The following is a 27,914-nucleotide window of genomic DNA, read 5'->3' on the forward strand; positions in this document are numbered from 1 at the left end:
CTTTTCAAGCAAACTTGATTGAAGATTTCAAGTTTGCTGGTGCTGCACCATGCATGTGTGTGCCTTCCCGCTCCACTAGAGGGCGCATCCCCTCCTCGTGGTCTTCAGTTCTTAGTTTTCTGCGGAGCCAGAAAGCCCTGTCGTTTTTTCTCTCCATGTTTAGTGCCTTTCTAGCACCGCAGCTTCTTTGGGTTTTTTCTCGGGAGTCGCTGTGCGTTTTTTTCTTCTTTGTTTTTGTTGTTTTGTGCATTACCGAACGTAGTTCGGCATCCGGGGGCTCCCGGTTTGCCGTGGCTGCTCGGCCTCGTTCGGCCATGGCCGTGTTTCTCTATGTCCCGGTCTCTTACCGGGTTTAAAAAGTGCACCCAGTGCGGTCGGCTTCTGTCTATTACCGACCCGCATCGTTGGTGCATTTTGTGCCTAGGGGCGGTCATCCTACCGATTCTTGCCCCTGGTGTGCCACTTTCCAGAAATGCGTCCTGCGTCGTCAATGGGCCCGCATGGCTGAGTTGTTTGCTGTGGAGCAGGCCCCGGTCTCGGCCTCGACGTCGGCCCCGGCTTCGGCCTCGATGTCGGCCTTGAAGACCTCCGCCTCGTCCTCGAGGGCATCGGCGACGATGGACAAATTGGCAGGCGTCTCTACCAAAATTCTATGATGGCCAATTGGGTTTTGAACTATAACTTCACTTTTACCTCGTACCTTAAGGTTCTGATCAAGTCCTTGCCCGCCTTCCAGGGTGACTTGCCCGCCTCCCATCAGGCGGATTTTGGGCGCCTGATGGACTCCCTTTCGCAGCTTCGTATGCACCTGTTCCACGTGGCTTACGATGCTTTTGAACTGTCCTCCCGGGTCTCTGCCTTTGCGGTAGTCATGCGCCGTTTGGCGTGGCTCTGCATTGTGCACATGGACCCTAACCTCCAGGATCGTCTGGCCAATCTTCCTTGTTTGGGGAATGAACATTCTGACAACTCGATCGAGGCGGCCACCAAGCGCCTCTCGGAGCATGAGCTTCTTTGGTGCGGCCCAAGCCAAAGCCCACTCCTCCTAAGGCTTATTGGCTGCTGCCCCGGCGGTACCCGCAGAAGTCTACACCGGCCTTTTCTCACCCGCCTCCTCGCCGCCAGCAGCAGCAGCGGGCTCCTCCCAAGCTTCAGACCCCTGTGGTGTCTAAGCCCGCGCCGTCTTTTTGACGGGCTGAGCGGATGGGGGCTGGCCCCCTCCGCGCTGGACGCCCCTCTGCCTATCGGGGGCCATCTCGGGGCCTTCTACCCGAGTTGGACCCGCATAACCTCAGACGCTTGGGTCCTTACTGTTATCAGAGAGGGGTATTCACTGAACTTCCAGGAGTTTCCGCCAGACAGTCTTTCCGGTGGGTCTCTTTTGAATTGTGCGCAGCTTCCCTTGCTCCTTCTGGAGGCTCAGGCTCTCCTTCGCCTTCGAGTGGTGGAGGAGGTTCCCCCTTGTCAGCGGGGGTGGGGGTTTTACTCCCGGTACTTCCTGGACCCCAAAAAGAGCGGGGACCTCCGGCCTATCCTGGACCTCAGGAAGCTGAACAAATTTTTTTGTTTGGGAAAAGTTCCGGATGCTCTCGCTTCCCGTTCTGTATCCCTTGCTGGACGAGGGGGACTGGTTATGTTCCCTCGATCTGAAGGAAGCTTACACTTAATTTCCTGTGCATCCAGCTTGTCGCCGGTTCCTTCGCTTTCAGGTGGGGGACCTGCATCTTCAATACAGGGTCCTCCCGTTTGGGCTGGCTTCGTCCCCACGAGTCTTCACGAAGTGTCTCATGGTGGTGGCTGTGGCTCTGCGGTCTCAGGGTCTCCAAGTCTTCCCGTACCTCGACGACTGGCTGATCAAAGCCCCGTCGAGGGAGGGGGTTATTTCAGCGACCCATCGGACTATTATATTCCTTCAGAGTCTGGGGTTCGAGGTAAACTTCCCAAAGTCCCAGTTGTGTCCCTCTCAGTCTCAATAGTTCATTGGGGTCGTTCCTGCCTCCCTCTCGGCAGGCCACGCTTGTGCGGCTGAGCCGGCAGGTTTCCCTGCGGGCTTCGGTCTCGGCCAAGCAGATGATGGTCCTCTTGGGGCACATGGCCTCCACTGTGCATGACACGCCGTTCGCGAGGCTGCATCTGAGGGTCCCTCAGTGGACTCTGGCCTCTCAGTGGTGACAGGATCAGGATCCCGTTTCTCATCTCATTGCAGTGACTCCTTCCTTAACACGCTCGCTCCGTTGGTGGACCAACTTTTCCAATCTTTCCAGAGGGTTGCTCTTTCTCGCTCTTCCACATCACAAGGTCCTGACAACGGACTCCTTGGCGTATGCTTGGGGTGCACATCTCGACGGGCTGCGTACGCAGGGCCTTTGGTCGAGTGCGGACCGTCGTTGCCACATCAACTTGTTGGAGCTTCGGGCCATTTACAATGCCATGGTGGCCTTCCGCCATTTGCTTCGGGATCAGGTGGTCCTGGTACGCACGGACAACCAGGTGGCAATGTATTACGTAAACAAGCAGGGGGGTACGGGTTCCCTGTCTCTCTGCAAGGAGGCTCTTTGCCTTTGGAATTGGGCGTTCCGCCAAAACATCTTTCTTCGTGCGGTCTACATCCAGGGCGAACACAACTGCCTGGCGGACAAGTTAAGTCGCCTCCTGCAGCCGCACGAATGGTCTCTCCATTCCCAGACTCTGTGTCAGGTGTTTCTTCGGTGGGGGCTCCGCAGATAGATCTCTTCGCCTTGCCCCTCAATCATAAGTTGCCTCTTTTCTGCTCCAGGGTGTTCTCCCCGGATCGTCTCGAGGTCGATGCGTTCCTCTTGGATTGGACGGGCAGGTTCCTGTATGCGTTTCCTCCCTTTCCGTTGATTCTGAGGACGCTTGTCCATCTCAAGTTCACCCATGCCACCATGATTCTGATCGCTCCTCGGTGGCCTCGACAGCCGTGGTTTTCCCTGCTTCTTCAACTCAGTATCAGGGATCCTCTGCTTCTGCCTGTGTTTCCTTCTTTGGTGTCTCAGAGTCGAGGTTCACTGTTGCATCCCAATCTGCAGTCTCTGCATCTGATGGCTTGGTTCCTTTCCACCTGACTCCTTCCCTTGAGTTGTCCCAGTCGGTGAGGGATGTTCTGGAAGCTTCCAGAAAGCTTCCACTAGACAGTGTTATGCTCAGAAGTGGACTAGATTCGCCATGTGGTGTGCTTTGATTCGGGTGGAACCATCGTCTGCTTCTTTATCATCGGTTTTGGATTATTTGCTTCATTTGTCTAGGTCTGGCCTCAACACCAATTTTGTTCGTGTACATCTCAGTGCAATTGCCGCCTTCCATCGGCAGCTTGATGGGAAGTCGCTTTCTGTCCACCCCTTGGTTTCTCGTTTCATGCGGGTTCTCTTAAATGTTCATCCTCCTCTCAAGCCTCCCCCTGTGGTTTGGGATCTCAATGTGGTTCTCGCTCAATTGATGAAACCCCCCTTTGAGCCCATGGATAAAGCTCATCTGAAGTTCCTTACTTGGAAGGTGATCTTCCTGCTTGCCCTCACGTCTGCTTGCAGGGTTAGTGAGCTGCAGGCTTTGGTTGCGGACTCACCTTTTACTGTTTTTCATCATGACAAGGTGGTTCTACGCACTCATCCCAAGTTCTTGCCTAAGGTGGTGTCCGATTTTCACCTTAATCAGTCCATTGTCCTTCCGGTGTTCTTCCCTAAGCCACATTCTCATCCTGGCAAGGTGGCGCTTCACACTCTTGATTGTAAACGGGCGTTGGCTTTCTATCTCCAACGTACCAGTCTCATCGGAAGATTCCTCAACTTTTCTTGTCTTTTGATCCTAATTGGTTGGGACGTCCTGTTTCCAAGCGCTCCTTGTCCAACTGGTTGGCTGCTTGTATTTCCTTCTGTGCTCAGGCTGGTCTCTCGCTGCATGGTCGGGTCACGGGACATAAAGTCCGAGCGATGGCGGCTTCTGTCGCTTTCCTCAGGTCCATGCCAATTGAGGAGATCTGCAAGGCTGCCACTTGGTCTTTGGTTCATACCTTCACCTCACACTACTGTCTGGATACTTTGTCCAGGAGCGACGGCTGGTTTGGCCAGTCAGTTTTGCATAATCTGTTTTCCTAAATTGCCAACTTCCCTCCGTCCCTTTTTTGGTTAGCTTGGAGGTCACCCACATGTAGAGAATATGCTGCCTGCTTGTCCTGGGATAAAGCACAGTTACTTACCGTAACAGGTGTTATCCAGGGTCCGCAGGCAGATATTCTCGCAACCCTCCCACCTCCCTGAGGTTGGCTTCTTTGCTAGCTATCTGAACTGAAGACCACGAGGAGGGGATGCGCCCTCTAGTGGAGCGGGAAGGCACACACATGCGTGGTGCAGCACCAGCAAACGTGACATCTTCAATCAAGTTTGCTTGAAAATCTGTCCGCGTCGGGGCTCCGTGGATGAAAGAGTGGTTGATCGCTGGAATAGTCTTCCACTACAGGTGATTGAGGCCAGCAGCGTGCCTGATTTTAAGGCCAAATGGGATCGGCACATGGGATCTATTCACAGGGCAAAGGTAGGGGAGGGACATTAGGGTGGGCAGACTAGATGGGCCGTGGGCCCTTATCTGCCGTCTATTTCTATGTTTCTATGTTTCTATGACGTCACCCACATGTAGAGAATATGCTGCCTGCTGTCCCTGGATAACACCTGTTACGGTAAGTAACTGTGCTTTCCTTAGGTTCCTTTTTGAGATCATCCCATTCAACTTCATCTTAGTCCTCTCATTCCAGAGCTTCCTTTCAGTTGATAGACACCCCTCAATGGTGCCATGGTGATAATTAAATGCCTCAATCATATCCTCTTGCTTGTCTTTCTTCTAAAGTATACATACTGAGAACATTACATAAGAATTGCCATACTGGAACAGACCGAAGGTCCATCAAGCCCAGGATCCTGTTTCCAACAGTGATCAACCCAGGTCACAGGTACCTGGCAAGATCTCAAGGAGTAAAACAGATTTTATGCTACTTATCCTAGAAATAAGCAGTGGATTTTCCGAAGCCCATGGCTACTCAAATTCCTTTGGAATTTAATTAGCCATGGGCCTGTAGTTAGACTTTTTTTTAAATATTCTTTATTCATTTTTAAAACTTTAATTGTGCACAAAAGATGATGCATTTACATAAATTAATATCATTACAGCACAATATACTTAATAGAATAAAGAGAAAACGTATTTTTTTCCCACCCATTTTCAATTTACAAACATCTCATAAAATACTTGTAATCAACCCTTCTAATGGTCAGTGACTGTTTTGAGGAATTTACTTTTCACTTGGTTCCATCTAACTGCCTTGTCTGTTGCTTTGCCATCTTATTGTTGGTTCTGACTCGTGACCTGCTTCTAAACTGTCTTATAGTGGGCAAAGTGCTCAGTGGTATAACAAGTCTTCTCTTGTTTTTCAGTGGAGCTGTCTCAGGCTGTTGGAGGAAATACGTTGTTGCTCGTTAATGCTAAACTTTCCCCACCTTTACCGCCGAAGAGAAATGTTTTTCTTACCCCAGCGTCTGCGACGGAGCCCCCGGCACCTTCTACTCCCAGAGTACAGAACGATCAAAAGGAGTTGACCAGTAATACTCCATCCATAGTACAGCAACCGCCCCTGCTCATATCATCTCCATCCCCTCCATTGCCCACTCACATACCTCCAAACCCCCATCGTACCCAACATCCTATACCCAAACCACAGCTTCTGGTGCCCCCACTTGACCTGGCACTGCTAAATGAAGACACCGAACAGACGCATTTCCCAGTCTTGGATACGACTATCAAGTCGGCACAGGAGGCAGGCGAGCCTGAGCATCCCCCTCGGCTCTCCCAGGTCCCACTACACATCCGGATACAGCAGGCACTCACCAGCCCCCAGCCAGTCACGCCTGAGGGATCTCACAGAGCCCATTCGCTACTGTTTGAAAACCAAGAGAGCCTGGTAGGCGACATCAACACAGGTGGTCGAGTCCGGTCTCTGCCAGTTACCATCGAACTGCTAAAAGTGTGAGTAATGGAGGAACTCATTTCGGAATAGTCAGAAAACCAAGTTTGCTTTCTCTCTCTCTAGCAGTCCTACAACATAGCCTAACATAACATAACTTTATTTTTCTATACCGCCACAATCTTACGACGTCTAGGTGGTTTACACTGAAGAGAACTGGACAATCAGCAAATTACAGAATGCAAACAGTAACAGTACAACATGTTTCTCAAAAATAATCAGTATAGAATTATTGATTATTTTTGAGAAACATGTTGTACTTTTACTATTTGTATTTTGTAATTCGCTGATTGTCCAGTTCTCTTCAGTGTAAACCGCCTAGACGTCGTAAGGTTGTAGCAGCATAGAAAAATAAGACCTGTTTTCCACCTAATGCCCATTCTTTGTTGGCTTTCATGGTCTTCCAAGTTTCTGCCAATCAGATGGACCACAGCATCAATTTAAGAGGATATAAATGCAAAGCACCAAAAATGCAGATAAAAATTCAAAACTTTGTGTCAAACAAGCCTAGTATTCAACACGATCGCGTTTGGAATAATCTGTGTAGCTGCATAAACACTGATAGAAAACACACACGTGAAATATAAATATCCATAAAACATAAATTGCATTCTTACGGGAAAAAATGTAAACATTGATATATGGAAAACGTAAATTCAAATCATTTTTAAGCATATCCTACCAAATCTCAAGACCTTGTGCTTGGTCAGATTTGAAATATTAACTGTACTTTATCTGTAAATTAGACAGTTGGACAAATGGATATTAATAACTAACGTAAAACACAACAAAAACCTAAGGTATTGCAAGATAAATTTATGCTAAACAGTATATACTAAGGTGATGTAATTAACTTGCTCATATTGCATCATTTTGAATTTTTAGCTTCATTTTTGTGGTTTGCATCTGGATCCTCTGTTTTTATCTTTGTCCGTCATGGATGCTGATTTCTCATATTTGTCTGCAAGTACGAGCTCTACTGCAGCAGTCACTTGTAACAGCAGGGTGTAGCGTCTTTTAAGCCTACTTTGGCTGTCCTTGACCTTAAGGTGTTGCTTTCTGAGCAGTAGAGGGCAACTGAAACCATTGCACCCAATACCCCTGGGCCAACCTCGCCCTAGGCAGAAAGATTATCCCCACTCTCACACACAGGCCCTCCCTGGGCTTACCTTTAAGGCCTTGAAAGTCTAGTGCCCTCAGGGTTACAAAGGGAGGCCTATGGGTGGTGGGAAGGCAGCAAAAAGTGGTCATGTGGGTGGGGTGGGCAGAATTTCGATTTCAGGGCTGGCTGAATCTGGATTTTGAACTGGTTTCAGAACCGAAATTCAGTTGGTCTCTAGTGAGCAGCCCCTCTTCCAACTGCAAGAAGCTATATTAACGTTGATGTGACCTGGGTTGTTTGCACTGCAGAATGCTAACTGCTAAACTGTAACCTGGTTCAGATCTGCCATTTTATATGTGACTTGAATGAAATCCTATTAATAGTAAATCTATTAAAATGCTTACACAAGTAGAATTTTGCCTGCTGTGTTTGCTGATTTGTGCCAGTTCCTTTTAGGCCCGACGATGATTTTGACGAGGAGGAAGAAATGTCGCCAGAATCTGAGCAGGGGCCAATACCCCACATTTACATTGGGGACGTTGAGTCTGTCACCATTATTCCTGAGGTACCACAGGTCCTTCCAGAGGAGGAGGAGGAGGATGTGAGTGACTCGGACTCCGAGGGACCCATCCTCTACAAAGATGATGAAGATGAGGATGAGGAGGATGACGACGAAACTCAGAACAGTAAGAGAAAGCAGTAGCAGGGTTTGGATTGAAATTAGGTTCAGGTGTTGATTCCGTTGCTTGTTGTCTAGACATGTAGCTTTTATTAGATTATTCAGACATCAGAGCTTCTTATAAATCTAAAGTGTAGTATGGTTTTCATAACTACCTATATACAAGTTTTAAGTTTGACATATTGGAGGGCAGTTCTGGAAAGATTTTTATCCCAGGACAAGCAGGCAGGTATTCTCACAAGTGGGTGATGTGATCCAACGGAGCCCCTATGCGGACACCTCACAAGCAGACTTGCTTGAAGAAACTCGAAGTTTTGAATGCGCGAGTGCCTTCCTGCCCAGCGCAGGGCGCGTCTCCTCAGTTCTTACTTTTCCGCGGAGCCGAGAAGTCCGTCTTTGACTCTCTGCGTGAAGTGTTTTCACTTGTGCCTTTTTTGTCCGCGGTTTTGTGTTATTTTTCTCAGAATCACTGTTTTTATTCGTTGTTTTCTTGTTTTCAAAAAAAAAAAAAAATAATAATAATTTCTTCCGTTCGTTCAACCGGGCAGGCCACGTGGCCGCAGCCCCGTGGCTTCGATCTTGCTGCGGAGCTTTTTTGGCCTATGTCCCGGCCTGCAACCGGCTTTAAAAAGTGTTCCAAGTGCCAGCGCGCGATTTCCCTGACGGACCCTCATCGACGCTGTCTTTGGTGTCTCGGGCCTCAACATCTCCCGAAATCGTGCCGGCCTTGCTCAACACTTAAGTCTCGTGCTTTCAAGCATCGTTGCATCCTGTGGGAGCAGCTTTTCAGCATGGAGTCTTCGATGGAGCTTTCGTCCTCGAAGCGTGCTTCGCCCTCGACCTCATATGAAGCTCTTCCAGCTTCCACAGTTTCTACTCCGAGCCTCATCAAACCTGTCTCGTTTGCACCAGCTCTGTCTTCGACGCCTGCTGCGATGCCTTCCTTTGTCTCTTTAGGTCAGATAGGGCAGCAGCCCATTCCCCCGGTGGTGCTTAAAGTGCCCAAGGCTTCTAAGTCCAAGCACTCTCACACTGCCTCGAGGGAGTACGAAGCCCGTGCAGGTGGTCCCGTTGGAGACGCAGATCCATCCTTGCCGGCTTCGTTCCAGACCTTATTGGAGAAGCAATTCAGTCAGCTCTTTACTACCATAGGGCTGAAGCTTCTCTCACAAATCCAGCCTGGTCATGCGGAGGTCTCCCATGAGGTCGAGCCACCTCCTGTGCCTCAGTCATACGCGCACACTCTACAGGGAGCAGAGTCCCTGCGAGTGTCTGGTCTGGCATCTCGGCATGCATCGCAAGGAGCAGAGTCTTTGCCCATGCCTCCGTTGGAACCCGTACACTCGATGCAAGGAGCAGAGTCTTTGCGAGTGCCTCGAGGTTCTTCCACTCAACCGCCTCTGCTTCGTTCCACAGCCTCCAGTCCTATCCATTCTCTGAGGGATTTGGCGGGGACACTCTCCTCGATTGTCGAGGCCTGCTTCGAGACACAGCTCGCATCATCGATCGAGGCATTCTTCGAAGCATTCATCCAGGCATGCCTCGCCTCATCGGAAGCAGCCTTTTCTTCAATATTCCCCACCGCCTGCTTCGACCCTTTCGCTTCCGTATCTCGAAGACCCGGTGGGTTCTTTTTCTCCATTCAGGTCTCCTTCTTCATTGGAGCAAGCTGCCTCGACATCCTCGAGTCCCTCTCGAGGCCAGGCGTTGGCAGATCAGCTGTCTTTTTCATCTATTCTGCGTCAGATGGCAGCTGATTTGGATATTCAACTTGACACTGGATCTGAGTTTTCCAAGGAATATCTCGAGACCATGCATCTTCCTCAACCTCCTGCTGAATCCCTCAAGCTTCCTCTTCACAAACTTTTAGATCAAACCTTTGTCCGCTGTCTGGAAACTCCTTATTCCATTCCAGCTGTTCCAGGCAAATTGGATTCCAGATACAGGACTGTAGAAACATAGAAACATAGAAAGATGACGGCAGATAAGGGCCATAGCCCATCAAGTCTGCCCACACTATTTACCCACCCTCTTAAATCTACTGACCCCCTAAAGAATAATTGTAATTATACTGTCACTCTGCTGACCCGCTCATTCAGTCCTAGTGACCCTGTCCCTTGGCATGACCTCGTAGGGATCCCACATAGGTATCCCATTTGTTCTTGAAGTCTGAGATGCTGCGTGCCTCGACCACCTGCACTGGAAGCTCGTTCCAATGCTCAATCACTCTCTCCGTGAAGAAGTATTTCCTGGTGTCTCCACGAAACTTCCCTCCCCTGAGCTTGAGCGGATGTCCTCTTGTGGTCGAGGGTCCCTTGAGAAGAAAGATCTCATCTTCCACCTCTACCCGTCCCGTGATGTACTTAAATGTCTCAATCATGTCTCCCCTCTCCCTACGCTCCTCGAGAGTGTAGAGCTGCAATTTGCTCAGTCTTTCTTCGTACGGGAGACCCTTTAGCCCCGAGACCACAAGGGGTAGATCACAAGGGGTTTGACAATGCTCAATTGTCTCACCAATCCCTTCTGGTTGAATCTTCTTTAAAAAGATCTCACCCTTCCCAGGTGTATGCCACTGTTCCTCCGGGCAGGGAAGGCAAAACGGTGGACAGATTTGGTCGTCGCATCTACCAAAACTCCATGATGACCACCAGAGTGCTCAACTATAATTTTCATTTCATCACCTATTTTGAGTTCTTTCTCTCCATCTTTCAAAAGTTCATGCCTTATCTGGATTCTCGTGTGCATTTTGAATATCAGGAAGTCCTTGCATCCTTGTCCCAACTTCGGCTGCAGCTTCTTCAGTCCTCCTATGATGCTTTTGAGCTGTCTGCTCGAGCTACTGCTTGCTCGGTGGCCAGGCGTCGTCTGGCGTGGCTCCGTACCATCGACATGGATCCTAACCTGCAGGACCGGCTGGCTAATGTCCCTTGCGCTGGCAATGACCTCTTTGATGAGTCTATTGAGGCAGCCACCAAGAAGCTTTCGGACCACGAGAAGTCTTTTGCATCCATTCTCCGCCTGAAGCCGAAGCCGGCTCCTCCTCGCCCTACACGCCTTCCTCTGATTTACAAACGGCGTTTTCCACCAAAACAGGCTCCTCCCATTCGTCAGCCTGTCAAGAGGCAACATCCTTAGAAGTAGCAGAAGCCTCAGCCACCTGCTGTATCCAAGGCTCCTCAGCCTTTTTGACTGTCTGATAGAAAGCATAACCCCAGTCGTTCTGCCATTTCCCGTTTTCCCCCCTATCGGAAGTCGTCTCCATCATTTTTACCACCGATGGATGACTGTTACCACCGAACTCTGGGTCCTTTCCATCGTCAGGGAGGGATACTCTCTTCAGTTCCATCAAGTTCCTCCGGAACATCCTCCAAGAGAGTATCCTTCCAACTCTGCCCAGACCACCCTTCTTCTTCAGGAAGCTCAAGCTTTGCTGCAGCTCCGAGCTATCGAGCCAGTTCTTTGGCTCAACAGAACAAGGGTTTTTACTCCCGGTACTTCCTTGTTCTGAAGAAAACGGGCGATCTGCGTCCTATTTTGGATCTCAGGATGCTCAACAAATTTCTGGTCAGAGAAAAATTTCGCATGTTGACCCTAGCATCTCTGTATCCCCTCCTCGAGCAGAACGACTGGTTATGCTCTCTGAATCTCAAGGAGGCCTACACACACATTCCCATCCATCTAGCCTCCCGTCAATACCTCAGATTTCGGGTGGGAAATCTTCATTATAAATACAGAGTGCTTCCTTTCGGGCTGGCCTCGTCACCCATGGTCTTCACCAAATGCCTGGTACGCAGTGGTGGCTGCTACGCTCAGGAATCATGGTCTTCAGGTGTTTCCCTACCTGGACGACTGGCTCATCAAGGATTCCATGTCTCAAGGAATCGTCCTGGCAACCCAGTGAACTATCTGGTTCCTACAAAGTCTGGGATTCGAAATCAACTTTCCCAAATCCCATCTACAGCCGTCTCAGACTCTTCAATTCAGCGGGGCCGTTCTGGACACGATCCAACTCGGAGCATTCCTTCCTCAATAACGTATGGAAGCGCTTCTCCATCTTTGTCATGCGGTGTCCTCTCGCCCTTCCATCTCGGCGAGACACATGATGGTTCTTCTGGGTCACATGGCTTCTACAGTACACGTGACTCCTTTTGCCAGACTTCACCTCAGAATTCTTCAGTGGACCCTGGCATCTCAATGGACGCAGGTTTCCAACCCTGTGACTTGACACATCCAGGTCGCTCCTGCTCTGACATAGTCTCTTCGCTGGTGGATGCTCTCTTCCAATCTATCCAGAGGCTTACTTTTTCACATGCCCCCCCATCAGAAGGTTCTCACGACCGATTCTTCAGCTTACGCTTGGGGGGCTCATCTAGATGGTCTCCGTACTCAAGGCTATTGGACCAGTACGGATCGTCAGTGTCACATCAATCTCCTGGAACTCAGGGTGATTTTCAATGCTCTCAATGCTTTTCAGCATCTGCTTCACAACCGTGTAGTCCTCATTCGCACGGACAATCAAGTCGCGATGTATTATGTCAACAAACAGGGAGGCACGGGATCTGCCTCCCTCTGTCAGGAAGCTGTGAAAGTTTGGGATTGGGCAATTCGCCACAACACCTTCCTCAAAGCTGTCTACGTTCAGGGGGCGGAAAATGCCTTAGCGGACAACTTAAGTCGTCTCCTACAGCCTCACAAATGGATTCTCCATTCCACGCCCCTTCATCACATCTTCTCTCAGGGGGGAACACCTCAGATAGATCTCTTTGCAGCCCCCCACAACTTCAAGCTGCCTCAGTTCTGATCCAGGATCTACACTCCTCATCGCCTTGAGGCAGATGCTTTTCTTCTGGACTGGACGAATCTCTTTCTCTATGCGTTTCCTCCGTTTCCTCTCATTCAAAAGACACTGGTCAAGCTGAAGTCCGACCATGCCACCATGATTCTGGTTGCTCCTCGGTGGCCCAGACAACCCTGGTACTCCCTTCTACTTCAACTCAGCAGGGAGCCCTACCTTCTACCAGTTTTTCCATCTCTGCTTACGCAGCATCAGGGATCTCTGCTTCATCCCAACCTGCAGTCTCTACACCTGACAGCTTGGTTCCTCTCAACATAGCTCATCTACAGTTTTCTCAATCTGTGAGGGATGTTTTGGAAGCTTCACGGAAGCCTACTACTAGACAATGCTATCGCCAAAAATGGACTAGATTTTCTACTTGTTGTTTTTCTCATCATAAAGAGCTTCAACTTTCCTCCTTATCTTCAATTTTGGACTATCTGTTGCACCTTTCTCAGTCTGGTCTCAAGCCTACTTCGATCCGAGTCCATCTTAGTGCAATTGCTGCTTTCCATCAGCCTATTGAAGGGAAACCTGTTTCTGCTCATCCTGTGGTTTCCAGATTCAGGAAAGGACTTTTCAATGTCAAACCTCCTCTCAAACCGCCTCCAGTGGTTTGGGACCTCAATATTGTTCTTACTCAACTGATGAGACCTCCTTTTGAACAAATGGACAAGGCTCATCTGAAGTATCTCACTTGGAAAGTGGTGTTTCTCATTGCCTCACTTCTGCTCGACGTGTCAGTGAGCTTCAAGCGTTGGTTGCGGATCCACCTTTTACAGTGTTCCATCATGACAAGGTGGTTCTTCGCACTCATCCGAAATTCCTTCCTAAAGTAGTCTCGGAATTTCATCTCAACCAATCCATTGTTCTTCCAGTGTTTTTTCCAAAGCCTCATTCTCATCCTGGAGAATCAGCTCTTCATACTCTGGACTGTAAACGTGCTTTGGCTTTCTATTTGGAAGGCATCAAACCACATAGAACTGCTCCTCAACTTTTTGTCTCCTTTGATCCGAACAAGTTGGGACGTCCTATCTCTAAGCGAACCATCAATAATTGGATGGCGGCTTGTATCTCATTCTGCTATGCCCAGGCTGGATTACCTCTTCACGGTAAAGTCACAGCCCATAAGGTCAGAGCAATGGCAGCTTCTATGGCCTTCCTCAGATCTACACCTATTGAGGAAATTTGTAGGGCTGCCACTTGGTCCTCGGTTCATACCTTCACTTCTCATTATTGTCTGGATACTTTTTCCAGACGGGATGGACAGTTTGGCCAAACAGTATTGCAAAATTTATTCTCCTAAGTTGCCAACTCTCCAACCATCCCACTTTGGTTAGCTTGGAGGTCACCCACTTGTGAGAATACCTGACTGCTTGTCCTGGGATAAAGCACAGTTACTTACCGTAATCAGATGTTATTATTATTAGGATTTTTTTTATATACCGCCTATCAAGGTTATCTAAGCGGTTTTACAATCAGGTACTCAAGCATTTTCCCTCTCTGTCCCGGTGGGCTCACAATCTAGCTAATGTACCTGTGCTTGTTTTTTTGAATCATCATCCCCCGCCACACATTTAGTTTGTGCAGTACAGAACTGGAAGCTAATCTGGGTGGAGGCTTCCCCCCTGATCTGGATAAGAGTTAAGATTAGAATATCTGAGGCCTTCAGCACGTTCAGTGGGACAACCTCTCGCCTACGTTGCTTCAACTCTGAGTAATATACAGTCATTTCTGCATACAGACATTAATTCCTTGCCGGCATTTCTCTAAGGAATTATCTTTCCTCACTTCATTAGGTGCTCTGGCAAGTAAGGTGAAGAGAAAGGATACGCTGGCAATGAAGCTGAACAATAGATCCATCCCAGAGGAGCGGGAGGCTAAGAACACTCTGCCTCGCAAGAGCAAGGAAGAATGGAATGAGATCAAACAGCAGATCGGCACTGCACTTACCAGGTACACACTTGTTCTGTCCCTGCAAATGTGGAAGGTTGGTGATGTGCCTACAGGGCTACCTAATCGTTAAGAAAATCAGGCAAACCCCCCTGGTGGACATTTTTATAGTGTTCTGGCGAGAGTGGTATTGGGTGATTACGATGATTTCACTTGATATCTTTGATAAAGGCCTGAAGCTTACTTCCTAATACCATTTCATCATCCCTTGTGGAATAATCTAGTGTTTAGAGTAGTGCTGCCCGAGTCAGGAAAAAAAAATTTGATTCGATTCAGCCTATTGAATCGATTTTTCGATTCGATTTTCCTGCCCAAGTGGATGTTTTTTTTCAAATATCCTGGTGGGTTTATTTTATAGCCTCTTCACCCACTTTGCCCTCTCCTGGTGCTGTGGTGTAAACAAAACAAACAAAAAACACTTTTCCCCTCTCTCTTAAATCCTAGCTCACATTCGTGGTCTAACACCATAAAATAGAAAATAAAATTATTTTTTCTACCTTTTGTTGTCTGATCATTATTCAGATCTTATCGGTCCCAGGCTCCGGTTGTCTTCTGATAACTTGCTTGCCAGGGTCTCCTTCTTTCTTCTTTCTCCGTGCTAACCATCTATCTTCTGTCTCTGTCTTCCCCTTCCGTTTCCCTTCCCTCCCCCGGAGGTCTGGTATCTTTCCTTTTTTTCGTATCCATCCACAGATCCACCTTTTCTGAATTACCCTTTCATCCTTCATCTCTCTCTCTCCTTTCCCACCATCCCAGGGTCCACCATCTCTCCCTTTCTCTTCCCAACTACCCTCCTATCCAGTATCTCTATCCCCCCTCCACACCATCCCTTGTGTCCAACTTCTCTCCCTTTTTGTTCCTTCCCTCCCTAAATCCCATTGTCCACCATCTATCTCCCTCTCCTTATTTTTAGATCCTTATTTTAGATCCTTCCCCTATCTCCCCTTTCCATGATCTCCCCCCTCCACCAAGTTCATTTCTCCCATCTATCTTCTCCCCATCTCTCCTCCAGTCAACCAACTCCCCATCTCACCTCTCCCTCCATCTACCTTTTTACATTTTTTTTATGGCACTCCTAAGCCTCCACCACCACCACACCCCCGCACCTTTCCCAAAGAGAGTCCGGAAGAGGTCTGCCGGTGGTGGTAGCGATCCATTCCTGCCACTACTCCTAGTGTCTTCTCTCCACTGCGGCCTGCCCTCAGTGAAAACTTCCTGTTTCCGCTTGGGCAGTCGAATGGAGAGAAAACGCCCAGAGTAGCAGCAGGATAGTGAATTGAATTCGCTACCGCCGCTTTTGCCTGGCCAGGGAGGAGAGGAGAAAGCCTTGCTTGCGGGAAGGAGAGAGCCGTGCTGCCCCGATCTGCACCAGAGATCCGTTCGGGCTTCCCCTCTGCCACCGGAGTCCTTGCTTCGATGTAACTTCCAGTTCTCCTCCCTGGCCAGGCAAAAGCAGCAGTAGCAACGGAGCCAACGAATTGGTAAGTCCGATTTTCTTTAATAGTAAACTGATTCAAATCGATTCACCAAAAGTGAATCGGAGAATCGATTCAAATCGTGAATCGGGCAGCACTAGTTTAGAGGAGAGCCCAGCTCAAATCCCACTGCAAGACACTTAACTCTCCATTGCCTCGGATACAAGCGCAAACCATGAGCCCTTCAGGGAATGGGAAATATCTAGTGTATTTGAATACACCGTACCCTGAGCTGCAACTAAAACGTTATGAGCTAAATCCAAACAAGCTCGATCCCTTTTAAGTTAGCATTATCTACCATTGCTAATATGCAACAAAAATGCTAAAAGGTTTGGGGCGACTTCCCTATGAGAAGAGGCTAAAGAGGCTAGGGCTCTTCAGCTTGGAGAAGAGAAGGCTCAAAGGGTGATATGATAGAGGTCTATAAAATATTGAGTGGAGTGGAAAGGGTAGACGTGAATTGCTTGTTCACTCTTTCCAAAAATATTGGGACTAGGGGGCAAGCGATGAAGCTACTAAGTAGTAGATTTAAAGCAAACTGGAGAAAATATTTTGTCATACAAAGTGTAATTAAACTCTGGAATTTGTTGCCAGAGAATGTGGTGAAATCAGCGGGGTTTAAAAAAACTTTGGATAATTTCCTAAAAGAGAAGTCCATAGGCCGTTATTGACATGGCTTGGGGAAATCCACTACTTATTCCTAGGCTAAGCAGCATAAAATCTGTTTTACTACTTGGGACCTGGGTTGGCCACTGTTGGAAACAGGATCCTGGGCTTGATGGACCTTCAGTCTGTCTCAGTATGGCAACTCTTTTATGTTCTAAAACTTGCCCATATTGGAATGTTAAGCAGGCTTGTTTTTTCTACCACTATGAACTGTTTAAACACAGTAGCAGCATATTTGAGTTTAGATCTATTCCAAACAGGAGCTAGAACTAGCCGGTTAGGTCTTTTTTACTAGAACGTTTGCTCTTTTGAGCATTGCTTATCATGAATCCCTGCTCTGAAAACTTTAGTGATTTGTCACAGAAACTTCAAAAAGGCAGGAATAGTCAAGGGTTCAGAGAGTGGTCGCTCAGGGTGCGTAAAGATAAGGTATAGGGTGCCCTCAGTGTGGGGAGGCAGCGACGGGAGACAAAGCTCCAACGCTTAACAGAATCAGGTGAAGGTAATATACCTACACCCGCACACCATCGTCGGGCACCCTGAGTGTGCAAAGAATAAAGAGTGCAAACCACAACTCAATAAATTATAAAGTCAATTAAAGTGTGATTCAAATGAAAAACCACCTGGCATCCTGTGAGGTTTTGTTCTTTGAGCCCCAGGAGTTTCTATCCTTCAGTTAAGTTCGCTGCTTATTGTCTCTGGGGGGTTCAGCGAGTGGTCGCTCTGTGGTTTGTCATTTGAATCACACTTTAATTGACTTTATAATTTATTGAGTTGTGGTTTAGCACTCTTTATTCTTTGCACACTCAGGGTGCCCGACGATGGTGTGCGGGTGTAGGTATATTACCTTCACCTGATTCTGTTAAGCGTTAGAGCTTTGTCTCCCGTCGCTGCCTCCCCACACTGAGGGCACCCTATACCTTATCTTTACTGAGTTTATGTATAGGCACCCTGAGCGACCACTCTCTGAACCCTTGACTATTCCTGCCTTTTTGTAGTTTCTAGTATAGGTTTGTGGCAGTGTTTTGGAGTTTTTTTGTCTTGTACAAAAGTACAGAAAACATCCAGAACAGGAGCATAAGAATAGCCTTACTGGGTCATACTACTGGTCCATCTAGCCCAGTATCCCATCTTCATGGTGGCCAATACAGGTCACAAGTACCTGGCAAAAAGCCAAATAGTAGCAACATTCCATGCTAATCCAATCCATAAATCAACAAATCAAACTATATGGCTGAACTCCAAGATTCAAATTGGCGGTTTTAAGATCATCTGGAAGTATTGGGTGATATGTGTTCTAGCTGATGTTATTTCTAATGGTAAGCTGCTTGACTTTTCACAGTTGCAACATAAATTTGGCCTTGGTAAATCACAAAGTTTTAGATGGTTGCAACTGAAGCAGGCCATTCAGGCAGGGTTCCCTGAATGGAAATATCTTAATAATCAATATAGTTTAGAGCTCTTATGCTTTCAGGTGAATTTCTTGGGACACCAGGCTGCACAGTGGTATAAAATGATATCTGGATTTATGAATAAAAAACCAAAAACTGGTCTTCGGGACATTTAGAGCATTGAGATCTAGCATCAAATTACTGCGTCTCAATGGCCACGAATTTGGTCTTGCAGGATGAGGTGTACAGTGTCTGCATCTGTGAGACAAACTTGGTTTTTTTTCTGTTTCATAGAGCATTCTGGACCCCTGTTCGTTTACAAAAATTGGATAGCTCTAAGTCTAATAAATATTGGCACTGTCATCTCGAAGCAGGGCCTTTAGATCATTTATTATTCTATTGTCCATTTATTTTGGCTTTTTGGAAATCAATATGGGGCCAAATAAATTGTCTGTTAGGAGATCTGGTGGCTTTATCATATGATACTATATTATTTGGCATGTCAATGAGGGCAAAGAGTCAAATATCTTCAAAAAATAATAAGCTCTTACTAATTATGACAGGAGTTGCCATACAACAGATTACAGTTAATTGGAAAAATTGGAGTAGATTGAACTACAGTTTTTGGTGGAATTCTTTGTGTCATATATATAAAATGGAAAGAACATTAGCCACACAGAAAGGAAATTTTAGTAAATTTCAAGAGGTTTTGGGGCCATTAACAGATAATTGTAATGAGTAGATAAGATTTTTCCCTTAATATAATTGTAAGTGAGGGGAGGGAGGTTTTTTGGTCTTTTATTAAATGTTGAGATTAATAGGAAAAAATATATTGTATGGTATACGTGATTGCATATGTTATGATAGGGATGGGAGAGAGGGGGTTAAATTTAATTAATTTAAATTGATTACGATAAAAAATCAAGTGATGTATCCAAGTTCAAATGTCATTATCTGAAGCACTTGTTGTAAGTTGTAAAAATGACTAAAGAATTTAAAAAAAACCAAAAACCCCAAAACATTCCATGCTTCCGATCCAGGGCAAGCAGCGGCTTCCCCCATGACTTTTCCTCCAGGAACTTACCAACTGCATTTAATTACTCTCACCACATCCTCTGGCAAATGCGTTCCAGAGCTTCAATTCTGTGTTATGGAGAGGCCTCTGTAAGCATGAGGCTACTCCTTCATAGTAACAGAATGGAAAAGGAATGCCTTGAACAAATGCTTGTATCTGTGAAGATGAATCAGGATAGGATCCCTCTCTAGTCTGTGCTTTGGCCCAGGGTACCTGCTGCAGCATAAACAGATCCTATGGGAGGGGGGGTGGGGGTTAGGTAGAAAATGCAGGTGCGAGGATAAAGGACCACAAAGGGTTGATTCAAAAGCAGGAAGTGGAAGGACTGTAACCTGCTCTCTTCCGAAGGTTATTTTCTCCTTTTTCTTTTGATCATTCAGGCGGCTGAGCCAGAGACCCACAGCAGAGGAACTGGAGCAAAGGAATATTCTGCAGCGTAAGTAATAGCTGTCCCGATGCTTCCAGTTATGTACAGACGCAAGCAGGGGATCCTGATGCGCTCTCAAAACTATATGCAAAGGTCACGGATAGCTTTTGATAATACAGCTAAGGCTGCTGATATGCACTTCTGAAAAATGGGGTGGGGGGAGAGATGTACCAGGGAGGTTGACTGGCCAAACTATTCCAATCCAGGAGTCCAATTAATTTGTATATGTAGCTTTGCCTTATGAAACTCATGAAAGCAAGATGTTGACAGCACTCTTAAGACCTGTGTGCGTGTCAGTTCTTTCCTTTCATTTGCTACAAAATACTTTATCAGACTTCTCACTTCAAAATGGAACTCACCATTGCAACGCAAAAAGGTTATGTGAGTAAATTTCAGAAAGTCTGGGGACCGTTAACAGATTTTTGTAATGAATGATTAACTTTTCCCATGATAAGATATTTGATTAGAGGGGAAAAGGGGTGGGATTTTATTTCTGATTATTACATAATATATCAATATTTGAATGAATTAACAATAAAGATGATTATTATATTCAATAAGAATGATATAAATTTAGATTTCTTACATAATATTTTAACATTATAGAATACTAATTTTCTAATGAAATGTTAAATTTGATGCTAATATGTGAGTTAATCAAGTGTGTATCTTTAAGTTTTATATGAGTTTAATTGATATACTTGTTGTAACATACAAAAATGAATAAGGAATTATAAAAAAAAAGACTTCTCACTTCAAACTAATGCGTGCTTGCCGATTTCACACCCGCGAAATGCTAACGCACCCATTATATTCTATGGACGCGTTAGCATTTAGTGCGCGCTAAATCAGCTAGCACACCTTAGTAAAAGATCCCCTACGTGTTTGACGTACTAAGACTTTTCCCATTCCCACCTGGAAAGGCGTTAAGTTGTAGTGTTTATAGGCCATGCAGGCCAGTTCTCAGCACAACAATCCAGCCTATGTACTGAGGACTGATGACTTGGTGTGTTTGTTTTCCTATGTGATGGTACCCTAAATAAAAGTGCCAGATGGTATGTGTATATACCAAACTAAATCCCAATCTTCTGTTTTTCAACTTATTGGGTATTAGCCACATTGTCATAAGTTCAGCATAGTAGCTTGATTATTTATAAACCTTTCGTTCTTAACTTTTAAATCACTTATCTGAATTTGGTTGAATTCTTTTTTGGTAGGATGCTCAATTACTCCTATATGCTCCCTACCTAAAAAGAATTTAACCAAATTAGTTTAAGATGAAGTTATATGGATGGTTACCCTATTAATGATTGGCATACCTGCAGAATCCGTGCTGGGTATATTAGACCCTGGAGAGGAGTCACACATGAATTCATAATGCCATGATCTCTGCTCATCTCAGTACCCCATGCTCTGAGTCCCAGCCATGCTTAAATTCTGTCAGTTTCACTACCACTTTGACTGGTCAAAGATGCTAATCATCTTCTGTCTCCTCGATAATCGGTCAGTCTTGTGGCCTAGTGGTAGAGTTGCTGCTTCTGTACCCAGAGGTTATGGGATCCTTGTGACCCTGGGCAAGTCACTTAATCCTCTATTATCCCAGGTACAAAATAAGTAAACTGCTTTGAATGTGTAACCATTTCTTGAAGGTGATATTTCCTTCAAAGATATTTGGCGAATTGTCACCCTACTGAGAATTTGCTTAAAGGGAAAGTAGCACAATTATGTACTCTTCTAGTCAAGTTGTGCCTTCTGTATTACAAGATGATGATACAAAAATTAAATCTGCTAGTCAGGAGATGCAAAATCAATTGAAAGCACTTCAATCAGTCTGATTTTGCATCATAAATTGGAACAATTGGAAAATCGTTTTGTGTGTTAATAATCTATTCTACGCTTTAAAAATTTTAAATATAAAGAAAATATTTATTTATACTTTTCTTTTTCAACATACCATAAATGTTAATTTTAATAAAAATTGTAATCTAATATAATAACGCTTTAGCCGCGCATGCGCACTCCCACCTTCATGCGCCGGTTTTTTGTGAGCTGTAGGGCACCTCAGGTAGGAGTGTGCATGCGCGCGAATCTCTCTCTCTGGCCGGTCGTCGGCGTCGTCTTCGCTCCTCTCCCCGGCACACCCGAACCCCTGTTCAGACTCTTATCCGACCCTACCTTCGGCTCCCTTAGTCCCTTGCTGCCGCTCCTCTTCTCTTCCCGCCCCGCGGTCCCGACAAACGTCCTTACTCCAGCAGGGGCCGCATCACTCTAAACACGCTGCTTCATGGCCTGCTACTGCCCTGATTTGCTCTGCCCGACACGGCCGAGCAAATCAGGCCAGTAGAAGGCCGTGAAGCAGCGTGTTTAGAGTGCTGCGGCCCCTGCTGGAGTAAGGACGTTTGTCAGGACTGCGGGAAGGGGGCGGCAAGGAACTAAGGGAGGCAAGCAGGGATCCTGAGAGAAGCCGCTAGGCACTTCTACACACAAAAAAAAATCCAGTAAGGGACAATGTGGAGGGGGAGGGAAATACCGCTACTGCACCACATACCCGCTCTCACTTAATTCAAAGATCTTGCAGTACTCTACCGAGCAAAATACCCTTACAGCTGAAATACCTCCGTGGTAATAGCATGCGCATTCAACGGTTGCTTCCGAAGGCACCGACATTGAAGAAAAGGTTGTTTGTTGTTTTTTTAAAAAAGCAGTTTGCTGGGCAGGAAAAAAATACTTGCATTTTGTTTTGGGTGAAGGGTGTGTGCTGGGGAAGCTGTTAACTATTGTGCATTGATTTAGGTAAAGGACAGAGTGTGGGGGGGGGGGTGCTGGGGAAGGGGCCCAGGGAGCAATCTTGCTTTCCTTGGGGGGGGAGGGGTGTGATTGGTGGTAAAAGGAAGGGAGAGCAGGGAAGGGGTGCTGCTGGACATGGGGGAGAGACAGAAAGGAAGAAAGACAGACAGATGGGGCCAGGAAGAAAGAAATGCCTAAGTCTACACATCTATTCTAGCACCCGTTAATGAACTTTTTTGAAGCAGTAGAAAGCTAGAATCAAATGGAATATATTTTTCCCTTAACTGGAAATATGAGTAATGTAGTGGGCAAATGCACAACAGACGAAGATTCAGTGCCCGACAACATGATGCACGACCTACTCCTACTGGAGCGATGGTCTAGGACATGGCAACTCAACTTCAATGCCAAAAAATGCAAAGTTATGCACCTGGGCAGCCAGAATCCATGCAAGTCTTATACCCTTAATGGCGAGATCCTAGCAAAAACGGTAGCAGAACGAGACTTGGGGGTAATCGTCAGTGAGGACATGAAGTCTGCCAATCAAGTGGAGCAGGCTTCGTCCAAGGCAAGACAAATCATGGGCTGCATACGAAGGGGTTTCGTCAGTCGTAAGGCGGAAGTCATTATGCCATTGTATAGATCCATGGTGAGGCCCCACCTGCAGTACTGTGTGCAATTCTGGAGGCCGCATTATCGCAAGGATGTGCTGAGACTGGAGTCGGTGCAAAGAATGGCCACCCGGATGGTCTCGGGACTCAAGGATCTACCATACGAAAAACGGCTTGACAAATTGCAGCTATACTCGCTCGAGGAGCGCAGAGAGAGGGGGGACATGATCGAGACATTCAAGTATCTTACGGGCCGCATTGAGGCGGAGGAAGATATCTTCTTTTTCAAGGGTCCCACGACAACAAGAGGGCATCCGTTGAAAATCAGGGGCGGGAAACTACGAGGTGACACCAGGAAATTCTTTTTCACTGAAAGAGTGGTTGATCGCTGGAATAGTCTTCCACTACAGGTGATTGAGGCCAGCAGCGTGCCTGATTTTAAGGCCAAATGGGATCGGCACATGGGATCTATTCACAGGGCAAAGGTAGGGGAGGGACATTAAGGTGGGCAGACTAGATGGGCCTTGGGCCCTTATCTGCCATCTATTTCTATGTTTCTATATGAGTCAGTTGTATTTCAGAAGGTTATGTACCTGCCATCCTCACTATCAATGTCAACTAGAGGGAGTGGTGGACGTAGCCCCAGCATTAGCAGCTGGGGATCTCACTGCCTTCTTAGAGATAACATTGTTGCTAACTCTTATCAGAAAGAGATAAATTGCTAGTTTTAAATAATTAGTTTAAAAATAAAAAAGTTGTTTTTTTGCAGGCAGCCAATTCAAATTTTTCCAGATATAACAAGAGCCATTCAGAAACATAGGAAACTTCTTGGCCCTGAAATCCAGGGTTTTGGCTGTTGGAACAACTTTTTTCCTGTGTTTTCCCTGTAGATGTATTTTACATTATCAGGGTAAACAATTTATATTTTTTGATCATTCCTATTTGGAGAAATTTCTATTGGAACATGGAAAAAAGGGTAATTATAACAGAAAATGTGTCTCAATGTTTATAGTTAAGATGCTAATAGGATTTCCCTCAGGAATTATTTACTTTTAGTCTATCCTTGAAGTGGACTTTACAATTAGCTTCTTTCTACTTGTAGTATTTATTGTAAAATATGTTTCACCAATGTTGTTTTTTTCTTGTATATCTATACTTGATGTGTATAATTGAAATGACTAAATTTAAAAGAAGGAATGTGTAAGTACAAAAAGGCGGTATCCCCCTTTCTGCCATCCATATCAGCCTCTTCTCAAGTTTATTTTGCTGTCCAAAATGCCACCTTACATGTGATAAAAAGTTTGCTAATCAGCTTCTGGTTTCTTCATGGTCCTTTCTTAGGCCAGGTGTTTTCTCTGTATTTATTAAAGAAGGTCCAGTACTTGCCATAAGCCGAAATACAGTTCAAGGAGCTTGTTTTACCAAGATTTAAACTTCTGTTTATTCTTAACATCTTTATTTTGCATCTGGTCCTTTTTAGAGAAAAATGAAGCTGATCGCCAGGCAGAGAAGCGTGAGATTAAACGGCGTCTCACCAGGAAGGTATGTTCCCAGGAGGAACAGGCTTTGCGATAAGCTATGGAGCTTAATGGGGGGGGAGGGGGAGTAGGGCAGACAGCACAGTGATGAGTGTAAGTATGCATACCTCTAGGGAAGATCTGGAAAATTTAAAAAATCCCCACATTTTAAATACAACATGAAAAGAGAAGCAATCTGACAGCAGCACCCTGACATGTGAATCCTCTGTGTGGTTATATCCAAGCAGAAACATTCCCACTTCCCTCTTTAAAATTCTTGAGTACCTGTATGTAAACCACTTTGAATGTGGTTATGTAACTACAAAAAGGGAGTCTGCAAGTACCAATTCCCTTTTCAAGGCTCTGAATGTTTTCCAAGTATGAACATTTTCAGCGAAAACGGGTTTCGAACGGATGGGTGATGTCAACAGTATCAGCTGCTCCATCACTGACCCGGGAAAGGGTTATTTAAAATCACATGGTGACCTGGGCAGCACAGCAGCAGTGGTTTAGTAGGAAAACTGATTCTCTGTTCTCTATTTCAGCTCAGCCAGAGGCCCACAGTGGCTGAACTGCTGGAACGAAAAATCTTAAGGTTTAATGAATACGTGGAAGCCACAGAAGCGCACGATTATGACCGGCGGGCAGACAAGCCCTGGACAAAGCTCACACCTGCTGATAAAGTAAGGGCGGGTACTGTGCTAATCCAATACCTGGTGAAACTGGCACCAGAACCTGAACCCCAGGGGTGCTTGTAAGGGAAGGTTTGTTCTTAGCATGTTTTGTTTGAACTTGTATGTGGAGAAATATCCCTTTGTATTGTGAAGCCACAGCATTGAGCCAGCTTGAAAAACACAATCCCAGTATTCTCCTTCAACCTTGCCGTGTCACCAGTCCATTCTTGCCACGAGGTGTTATGCCTTTGAGTACTGCATACAAATGCAAATTATCTAAGAGGGTTTTCTCTTCCAGCCACTTCCTACTAAGATGTGTGAGAATCCAGCTGTTATTGCTGCTAGAAGGGGAATAGTATTCCAAAATTGTGTTTTCAGTGCCTAGAGATGGGCAGGTGCCCTGCACTATTAAAAATGTGATAGTGAAACAGTGCCCCCACTGGTGGAGGACTTCAGTTCAGCTTAGAGCAGCGGTCTCAAACACGCGGCCCGCGGCCCACATGTGGCTCTCCAAGTTTTATTTGCGGCCCGCGGTCTGAACTGGATAATTCCTTCCTTTTGGAGCAGCAGCGGGTCTGGCCGGTTCGTTCCGTTCAAAGCCGCGGGTTGGCGGCTCCTTGCGCTATTCGCTCCTGCATCGGAAGCCTCTCTGACATCACAACATCAGAGAGGCTTCAGACGCAGGTGCGGATCTCGCAAGGAGCCGCCACCTGCGGCTTTGAATGGAATGAGCTGGCCAGACACGCTGCTGCTCCAGTGGCGTACCAAGGGAGGGGCGGTCCACACAGCTGGTCACCCTCCACTGTTCTTCCTAGAGTGCGGCTCGCGGCTCGTCTAGAGCAGGGGTGCCCAACTGCTTCCCTTCCCTTCTCACCGCCGGCACCATGCTCTTTGATCTCCCTGCTTCTCTCGCCGCCCGACCTCAATTCTGACGTCGAGAGGACGTTCTGGCTAGCCAATTGCTGCCTGGCTGCCCGGAACGTCCTTTCCGACGTTAGAATTGACGTCGGGCAGCGAGAGTTGGTCGGCCCCGTGGAGATCTCGGCCTGTTCCCGATGGCGCCAGCAGCAGCAGCCTATTCCCCGGCAGCGGTGGCATGGGGGAGGGCAGGAAGGAAGAAAGAAAGAAGGGGGGGGACAAGGAGCCAGAAACAAAGTTAAAAATGGGACAAGGAATCAGAGAAAGACAGACATAGAAAAAGAAAGAAAAAGTTGGGGGAGGGAATGAGGTCTGGAGGAGAGGAAGCATACAGGAGGCTGAAAGAAGAGAAGAAATATTGGATGCACAGTCAGAAGAATAAAGTGCAACCAGAGACTGATAAAATTACCAAAGGTAGGAAAATGATTTTATTTTCAATTTAGTAATAGAAATGTGCCAGTTTTGAGAAAGAAAAGATATTAAACTTTAAATGTGAGTGCTGCAGAAAAAATAAAGTACTTGGAGGGCCGCAGAAAAAATAGTTAATGTCTTATTAAAGAAATGACAATTTTGCATAAGGTAAAACTGTTAAAGGAAAGTTTTATAAACTATAAAGAGTTTAACCTCATGCAAAATTGTCATTTCTTTAATAAGACATTAACTATTTTTTCTGCGGCCCTCCAAGTACCTACAAATCCAAAATGTGGCCCCGCAAAGGGTTTGAGTTGGAGACCACTGGCTTAGAGGGAACAGTGCTTCCAGCCCTTCTATTGTGTATATTCCACATGGAGGCAATTCTGCAACATGGCACCTCTATTTAGTTGCTCCAGTAGCATGCACTGAGCACCAGTTCTCTGACAGTATCTGGGCGCTAGAGTGATGCCATAGAATACTAACGTTAACTTGCATAAGTGCACTTAAAATTAAGTGTGACCTTCTGTCTATGCCTGATCAATGGCAGGTGTAACTTAGAGATTCTATATGGTGCACATTTAAGTTGGAGGCATGCCCATTCTCCTCCCAAGCATATGCCCCTCCCCCCCTTGTACTCACTGACATATTAGAATTGGGTCTGGCACACTTATGTGTGTCACTGCCAGTTCTCTTAGCAACGACACATGATAAATGTAGATGCAAGTTATAGTATTACCCTTTGTGTATCTTGGGTGTAGCACAGCTGGCTCCCCCCCCCCCTAGTCTGCACCCTGGCACCTCTGGTGCTGCTGGAGAATGTGCCGGCAGGCAGTCAAGCTAGGAAGGGAAAAAGAGCCTGGCTTGTAGTGCTCCAGTCTCTTGTGCAATGAGCTTTCCCAGCACTTCTAATGACAGGCCAATGTGAGGCGCATTCTTCTAGCTCAGGAGTTACTGCATTTTTGGTCCATTTCTATAAGACATTAACCAAACCAGTGCCAGAAGCATGTCAGACAGAAAGCCATTATTAGTAGAAGTCATGTGCACTGCAAGGAATGGGTGAGATACATGCTCTGTATGTGTGTCTTTAGGGTGGGTATCTGCAGTACAGTGAGATTGAGGGAATAGAGGCAGAAGAGATACTTTAGCTGGTTGAGTTGGAATTAAAAGGATTCAGGTAAAGCCACACCACCTTTTTGTTTGCTTTACAGGCTGCTATACGAAAGGAGCTGAATGAGTTCAAGAGTTTAGAGATGGCAGTCCATGAAGAGAGCAAACAGTACACACGGTAAGTGGAGAGGCGCTTACTTTGCTTATTTACCCCAATCCTGGTGATAAAGTGTGACAAAATTCATCATCGTTCCTG

General features: G+C 46.4%; 1 protein-coding gene across 7 annotated transcripts in view; it reads left to right on the forward strand.

The window, feature by feature from the left end:
• PHACTR4 (phosphatase and actin regulator 4) overlaps nt 1-27,914 on the forward strand; it is a 117,020-nt gene that overhangs the window by 86,626 nt on the left and 2,480 nt on the right. For all 7 annotated transcript variants that reach the window (XM_033954879.1, XM_033954877.1, XM_033954878.1 and 4 more), the window contains 7 exons: nt 5,442-6,030; nt 7,587-7,816; nt 14,443-14,599; nt 19,584-19,639; nt 24,509-24,570; nt 25,091-25,228; nt 27,760-27,836. In XM_033954879.1, coding sequence (XP_033810770.1) covers nt 5,442-6,030; nt 7,587-7,816; nt 14,443-14,599; nt 19,584-19,639; nt 24,509-24,570; nt 25,091-25,228; nt 27,760-27,836 — 1,309 coding nt within the window. The remainder of the gene's footprint in view (nt 1-5,441; nt 6,031-7,586; nt 7,817-14,442; nt 14,600-19,583; nt 19,640-24,508; nt 24,571-25,090; nt 25,229-27,759; nt 27,837-27,914) is intronic.

This window comes from Geotrypetes seraphini, chromosome 8 (assembly GCF_902459505.1).
Source record: "Geotrypetes seraphini chromosome 8, aGeoSer1.1, whole genome shotgun sequence".
Classification (NCBI taxonomy): Eukaryota; Metazoa; Chordata; class Amphibia; order Gymnophiona; family Dermophiidae; genus Geotrypetes; species Geotrypetes seraphini.